Source organism: Clytia hemisphaerica, unplaced genomic scaffold (genome assembly GCF_902728285.1).
Source record: "Clytia hemisphaerica strain Z4C2 unplaced genomic scaffold, Clytia hemisphaerica genome assembly, whole genome shotgun sequence".
NCBI classification, from domain to species: Eukaryota; Metazoa; Cnidaria; class Hydrozoa; order Leptothecata; family Clytiidae; genus Clytia; species Clytia hemisphaerica.
Genome location: NW_027104122.1, coordinates 732349 through 740317, shown reverse-complemented (window position 1 = coordinate 740317; position 7969 = coordinate 732349). Strand labels below are relative to the sequence as shown.

Below are 7969 nucleotides of genomic sequence, written 5' to 3'. Positions count from 1 at the left end.
TGAAATTCCGCAAATTACTAATCTGCGGAATAAAATTCCGCAAATTACTAATCTACGGAATTCTCAAATAACTTTCGAACCGTTATATATAATGCAACGAAATTTGGCACGTGTGTTAGTATCTAAAAGACGCTGCTTCACGCCAAAAATCAGATCTGTGGTACCTTGTTGACGGGAGTTACGTGAGAAAAACGTAATTCGACGTAGTGCAAAAATACCAGTCTCCGTATTTCCACAACCAATAAGTCTCACAACATGAAAATTTGCACAGGGTAGCCCCTTTGTGATAAAAACTCACAAGCCAAATTTCAGATCAATACAAAGACGTCATCGGGAGTTACGTTGAAATTCCGCAAATTACTAATCTGCGGAATAATATTCCGCAAATTACTAATCTACGGAATATTCAAATAACTCTCGAACCGTTGTTTATCTTAAAAAGAAATTCGGCACGTATCTTAGTATTCGTATGACTCTGCTTCATGCCAAAAATCAGCTCTGTAGTACTTTGTTGACGGGAGTTACATAAGAAAAACGTAAAATCACGTAATCATCCTATAACCGTTCACCACCAAAACTTAGAACTGCTCTAATTCGAGGAGAAATTGGACCAACTAGCCCATATTTGGTGTGATCACGTAAGGTATATATAAAAGTCCTCTCTAAAAAAATTAAATCCCTTACCCGACGTGGGAAGAAGATACGTAAGAAAAACGTAATGTGACGTAGTGCAAAAATACAAGTCTGCGTATCTATGGAACGAATATGTTTCACAACAAGGAAATTGGCACAAGGTAGCCCCTTTGTGACAAAAGCTCACATGAAAAATTTCAGACCAATACAATGACGTCATCGAGAGTTACGTTGAAATTCCGCAAATTACTAATCTGCGGAATAAAATTCCGCAAATTACTAATCTACGGAATTCTCAAATAACTTTCGAACCGTTATATATAATGCAGCATTTGGCACCAATAAGATCTGTCCACGTGAGAACGTAATTTAGTGCACCAGGGTCTCACAACCCCCCCCAGATACGATTATAACATATAACTGTGTAATTCCAGAAGGTTTACCCAAACCAACCTTTAACGTTTTCGGGAGATGCCACGGAAACAGAAAGAGACGAAAACATGAAGTCTACGTGCGTACATTCCCTACTACGCTTGAAGCAATGAAAAAGAAAGTCTGCTTCAAGACACCGAAAAACACCGTCCAAGAGTTACGAGAAGAAAATGGGGGTGTATTAAATTTCACCAATCCAGCGAAACTTCCCAGAAACCGAACGCAAGTTTACAATGCATCCAAAGGTCTTGACAAGCCAAAACATAGAAATACTGGAAGGGTAAAAAACACCGATTTTTCGAAACTTTTGATGATGTTGTCTGGTGGAAGGTTTGTGAAGAAAGTTCACTATGACACAAATCCTGAAGAACATGTGAATCCAAAAGTCTTTGCTGGCACAGATTCTACATTAGGATACATAAATACATTTTGCCGAACATCCAACCCAAAAAGCCAGCTGGGGATCGATATGACGTATAAGTGTGGGCCGTTTTATGTGACACCTTGTACTCTGAAACATCCTGCAGTGGTGCTTGAAGACGACCCAACAAAACATCCAACGGTTGTCGCAGCTCTCGCTATAACTTACAGAAAAGAGACAGAAGATTACAGCTTTTTGGCGGAAGGGATCAGAACGACAACCCCAAATAAACTGATTTATGGTACCGACGGCGAAGTAGCTATCGAGAAAGCTTTTGAATCAGCATTTCCAATAACTGAAACAGCGGATGCTTCCATCCATTTAAGATGCTTCAACCATATCGACAATGATATCGGACGTTTTTTGAAATCGAAGCTACCAAATAACGAAATAAGAACAATAGTCAACGATATTCTAGGATACGAAGATGCACATGGTACAAGGTATGCTTTAAAACTTTTTTTATGAAGAAATCTACATTTGAAATGGGTGATGTAAAAAGGATCACTAAACATAACTGTTTAGGAACAGCTGGCTGTTCAAGGCGTCCGCAATCATGGAACGATCTACTCTGTCTTGATCTTATATTCAAAAGGTTTCGCTGGGCATGCCATTCGTTAAATCCAGTATTTAAGAACAGTGATTATAGCTAATTTTTTGAACAGATGATTAAATTTGGGTGATTTCAAACTCACCTAAACAAGCTACATGCTGAATGGACCTACCTGAAGTCTAATACAATAAGAAATAGAAAAAATCGCAACAACATTGATGGACAGCTTCTTGGTACTAGTAGCATGGTAGAATAGGGCCACTAAAACACGAGACAACGAGAAACATGAGCAAAATAAACGATTCATTTGCTCCTTTAAAATTTAATCCTATCAAAGTAACTTTTATTTACATTACAGATTTGAAGGACTGGTTGATGCACAAGAAGAAGAGTTTGAGCAAAAATATGATTTGATGAAGAAAAGATGGCCAGACTACTTTGTGAATTGGGTTGAAACCGCAACTGGTAGGTCTCGCCCCTTAAAGGAAACGATGAAAAAGTGCATGCTTCGAAATGTTCGTGAGTCTGCTGGACTTGGTAACCCGCCAAACAAGTACAGTAACAACCCTGTTGAAGCCATAAATTTGGTCGTCCAAGAAGCAATTTCAAAGAATGCAGTAGATGTGATTTCATTTTTGGACAAAGTTGAGAGGCAGGTGTTCAAAGCTCAAGAAGATGACTTGATACAGGCTATATACAATATGGGCATTTATCGTCTTGCTTGTCCCGAAAAATCCGTTCGAATTTCTGAATGGAATAAAATGTCCAATGCCCAGCAGGATGCAACAATTAAGAAGCTCCTTTCTGGCGCAGCACCCAATAGATCCCATAAATTCAAAGGTGCAATACTTCTAACATTGAATGAAGCCTGTCAGTTGGCTGATCTCCCAATTTCTACTCTTGAAAAACCTTGGACGGATGCTGAATTTATCATCGCTCAAGGAAGAGTAGAAAAACTGGTTTCTGGTGTTACATCTATTTCGGGCTACGATAGCAACGCCATTGTGGGCATCAACGGGAAATGTGACTGTTCAGAATTCGGCTTTAAAGGTCTGTGCTGTCACGTCATTGCATTCCATGCTTATAATGATACCTTGAATAGATTCTTGGAGGAGTTTAAAGTCGACCCTGCGAAGGTGGTTAATGTTCCGAAGCGTGGTGGAAAGAAACCGCATGAAAAAAAGAAACGGCATGGAAAAAACAACATAAAATCGCACCCAATCACCCACCTGAAAACAGATTTTGATCCTCAAGTCGATGAGGAAAAAGAAATGGATTTCAAGGAGTTTTGGCACAATAACGAGCCATTCACCATTCACCGGTTGGGAAATGAAGAATGTAAGCGTGCCGTCAAATGCGAGCAATGCAGGATGCATTTCCCAACAGGGAAAAAGGTGAAGATTGGCTCCGACATTGTTGTTAAACACCGGGAATACTACTATCGTCCTAATCCTGATGGTGGTCCACCAATCCTAACGTACGTCCTTGCAAGAAAGTTTTATTGTGCAAAAAGAAAGTGCATCCTTCAGCGATTCCCCTACTTCTGGAAGGGGATGATGTCAATCGACCCTGTTGACGAGAAAGCTTTATTCCCGGAGCATTTCAAGATCCTTTACAGAGAATTTCACTGCCAAGGTAACTGCTTAAAAGTGTGTTTGGAAGAGAACGGGGCGAAATCTAAATTGAGAAAAATTCCTCATGATTCATCTTACAATTTTCCGACCTACTTGCCTGATTAGCGTTTTAGAAAAACCTTCGTACTCTATATATAGAAAAATCATTGTTAACCTCACTGTAATTATTCTATCTTACTGAATTGACAAATGTTCAACACGTCCTCGTCAGAATGTATTGCTTACTAATCAAAGCTGGACCACATTTATAATAAAATGAAGTACTGCTAAACTTTATGTTAGATGTAATTTTGAGGGGGTAAATTTTGCTTAAGTCCCGACTTTGGTTGTAGATTGCAAAATTCAGTCCCAAAGATAGCGGAATGTCCAAAGACCACTATATGTTAGTTGAGATTAAAGATGATTTAAAAACCTATTCCAGCAATCAGCATGCGCAGTTTAGATGTAAAAAGGCATGAAAATCCTAAAAATACAATGCAGTATAAATATAGTCATCTGCGAAATTTACTTCTTGTGAAATACACGTTTTTTGATGTAAGCATTGCACATAAGCATATCAAGGCTCATTATGGCAGCAATTTAAGCCGATGATAAGCATTAACTCGAGCCTACGAAAAATATATTTTCCTGATTTTTCCTGTCTTTGGCTCGGGTTTTACGGATTTACGGAATTTCCCTGTAGTTTTGCTTGAGTTCAAGCATCCTTTTTAGCATTTTTCAGAACATCTCTTAGCCTGTCTTCAAATGTTTGTATGCTTATAAAAAATCATGTAGGGTATTAAAAATTCGAGAATCAGTTAATTTGAGAAATATATATTGCCTGTGAAAATATTTTGGTGGAATTCGGATTTGTTTAGTTTTTTTAAACGAAACTTTTTTTCTTTTATTTGTAGGGGGCGTTACAAATGTCGACAAAGCATCGGACAAAGTGCAGGATGGGGCGTCAGATGAATCGTCAATGTCCGAATAGAATATTATCATCACCTTCGAGAACATTAATATTTAAAAGGAATTATGTTTGAATTTAAATCTTCCCGCCATAGTCATTATAAAAAACCCTGGTCTAGGTCAATGTATTGTTTTAGTTTTTTGTCAAATTTTCCTTTGTTATGAATAAAATGCAAGTTGCGATTTGCATACTTTTTTATCACGTTACAAAATACTACTTTTGGGATTGGTCTTATTTCTAATCACATGATCAAAAAGTATGCAAAACAAGTCGATTTGCGAACGCAAGCTCTAACTGTTTACAAAAGAATTAAACAAAAGCTTTCTAGACCGGGGATTTTTATATTGACTATGTTCCCGCTACGGCATATCTAAACCATGTTCAAACATTACGGTTCCGTATTTTTCCGAACTAAAATGGTTTCGTATTGTTCCGAATCGAAATGATTCCGAAACACTGTGTGAATATCAAAATTTGAAACTTCAAAAAAAGAAGACATTCCAAAGCATAACATAACAGATCGAAACGTTTTTGCTCCACTATATTGATCGGAACAAAACTGCTCCGTTCTCTTGCTCCAAAACGTTCCAAAACCAATATAAACACTCTCGGTCAGTAACGGAAGCCATACCGGAACGATACGAATAATCGTAACATCTGAATATGATCTTAGACGTTACTTTACCCTCTTAATGCATCCGACCATAGTCGGAAAGACATTGGCATGTGTTTTGTTACTATTCTCCTTGAAAACTAACCGGCGCTGCTAAGGCCTGGCTTAAACATACATTAGCTTTTCCATTGAAGTCAGTATTTTTTTATTGGGGTTTCCAATGGTGTTAACCTTTACATTCCAGAGTCTTCTTTCTAATTGAGGTAGCTAGAAATAACTCTCAATACTCGATCGAATTTCAAAAAGCCAATTGAGTTCCACACTGAAAATATTAGCATAGGATCCAGCCGTGTCCATTGAATAACAAACCTGGTTTACGTTGCTTAGTTTGCTTGTCGGGCTGCTTTGAATTTCGATGATGACATTTTTTGCCCATCGCTGTTCATCACGTGATCAAAATGTAGCCAATAAAATTGGAAAAGTCATTGCATTTGAGTTGACAATGTCACCAAGCTAAGTGAATTATTTTCTTCACTGCCATGGCTTCAGAGAAAAGATTGGCTCAACCTAGTAGTCCCCATGCCTAATAACTATTTTTGATTGATGAGGAGATTAGCCCTGGAATCGTCTGGATTTTATCGGGGGTACGAGAAGATTTTCCAGTTACTTTGTAAGATATCTGTAAATATACACCGTTTCCTAACCAGGTAGATTTTCAATTGACATTTGTTTGGGGGTATATCATGAAAGTTCTATCAGTTAAAGAATCTGCTACCATTTTATAATTCTAAAATGCTCTTGTTTAACCTTTCCAGCGCGCAACTTTTTAAATTTTCACGCTGTCAGCGCGCAACATTTTTTCAGAAAATAGACATGTTCAGTTATTTTATCATAACTCAAGAACTAGGAATCTTTAGAAAAAAAGTAAGGTATCCCTGAAAAGCTAATTAAATTCTACAACTTTTAGACCAGGTACCAATCCAAATAGAATATTCCAACAAAAATGGTAGCATCACGTAAACCACAGTTTTTTTTCACGTTTTGCGGTAATGTCACTTTTTCTGCATTTTGCACTTCTAGAGCAAAAAAAAGTGGGGGGAAGTTAATTAAAAAATCTGTCTTTGGCTATTTATCAATCTATACATCATTGTGAAGTAATATACCAAAAATCAGCATCCAGAAAAATCTGTATGTGTCACACCAGCCGCCCAAATATCGGTCACTTTTGCCAAAAATCACGATTTTCGGCTAAAAAAATCCAATACATACAATTTTGAAGTATTTTGATGATAATCTGTTTCTAGAAGCAGCTACAACATCAAAAATGGTGAAAAAGTATTTCCCAACTATCTAAGCAACACTTTCAGTCAGTATTCTTAGCTCCTGAAGCTTTGAAGGGTATCGGCTACCGTGAAACTAGATGGCATAGTCGGCGACAGTTGCAAAGTTTCCAAAAACCGTAAGCCTTTTGAGGCAAACTCATTGCTATCAAATCTGGTCTCTTTTGACCATAAGGGATGCTAAATGTCATCATAATAATTCCATGTGGCTGTTATGTGGTTCCTGCTATCATTTTGATCCATATAAGCTGTAATCAGGACATCGTTATGAGCCAAGAATTTCGGGGATCGATCGATCGTCGCTGGTGCTTGGAGAGGAGTGAAAGAAGTAGTGCAATTCAACATAAATCCAGGCTTTTCAAATTCTTTGGTGCTCCTTTGAAATATATGAGGTGCAGAAAACACTTTTGCATTGGATTTGTCAACTTTCCATGCTCCAACCTGAAGAAAAAGTAAAAAGTACTGTAAGTTTGGGTCGACCCGCCTATGGTTTGTCGGGAAAAGTGGTCAAAATGACAAATAAATGGAATTTTTATGCTAAAACAAAAAAAAAATATAGGACATACTTACTGGATGTTTTGCCATTATAAAAACAATGTTTCCATGAAGAAAAGTGGCCTAAACCAGTCAAAAAATCCAAGAGCTTTAGCAGTAAGTGGAAAAACCCATTTCTTGGTCGCCATCTTGATTCAGTGTTTTTCTCTACTTTTTCTACGAAATCTGCTGCCTCACCACGTGATCAAAACATTACATCACCATATATCAAAAGAAAGCTTAGAACCTCTACTTTCCGTTTTTCTTTACTTCTACGGCTAGCAAAGAAGCCAATGGGAGAAATATAGCTTAGAAGATCACTATGTCAAAAAGACGTGTATACACGTCTGCCGGAACGTATGCTCGACGTGTATACACGTCTGCCGGGCTGAAAAGGTTAATAGAAGAATCTTGAAGTTGACAATTTCTTGAAAAGTTACAGTTTCTGATCGTCAACCCCGCATATCATTTATAACATAATATTTTGTTTATTAAGTTGTTCAGACCAGAGAAATAATGTTTACGCTGTACGTAATATATTTCTTAAAAAAATTGATTGTCAATGTTTTCAAAGACATGCATGATTGACATGTTGTCATGGTGAAGAAACTAAAGAATAATCTAGAATCTAGAAAGAAGCTACAAAAATATGAATGTGTGTAAATTATTAAAGACTTTGATTTCAAAAGAACATTTTCGTTTTACAAAAAAGAACACTCGCCCACCGGACTCCGAAGGAGCTGGTCGACGGTGTCAAAATGATTTATTGGCCACCGAGCGGTACGGCCCAGGAAGAGAAATTATGTATTAGATTTATTGGCATTGCTGAGTTAAACCCAGAGAAGGAAAAGACTGCGGAG

General features: G+C 37.6%; 1 protein-coding gene and 1 long non-coding RNA gene across 2 annotated transcripts; one reads left to right on the top strand and one right to left on the bottom strand.

Annotated features, from left to right (window-relative positions):
* Positions 1 to 1057: 1057 nt before the first annotated feature.
* Positions 1058 to 5534, top strand: LOC136813553 (uncharacterized). Its single transcript, XM_067070060.1, has 3 exons — positions 1058 to 1929; positions 2398 to 3674; positions 4567 to 5534. Exons 1-3 carry the CDS (start codon positions 1175 to 1177, stop codon positions 4641 to 4643), a joined length of 2109 nt encoding a protein of 702 aa, XP_066926161.1. The 5' UTR covers positions 1058 to 1174; the 3' UTR covers positions 4644 to 5534.
* A 582-nt stretch (positions 5535 to 6116) lies between these two features.
* LOC136813554 (uncharacterized) lies at positions 6117 to 7244 on the bottom strand. The gene is made up of 2 exons (XR_010847499.1): positions 7146 to 7244; positions 6117 to 7016 (listed from the first exon to the last, which is right to left on the bottom strand). It is a non-coding gene; the product is annotated as an uncharacterized lncRNA (long non-coding RNA).
* Between the last annotated feature and the right edge of the window lie 725 nt (positions 7245 to 7969).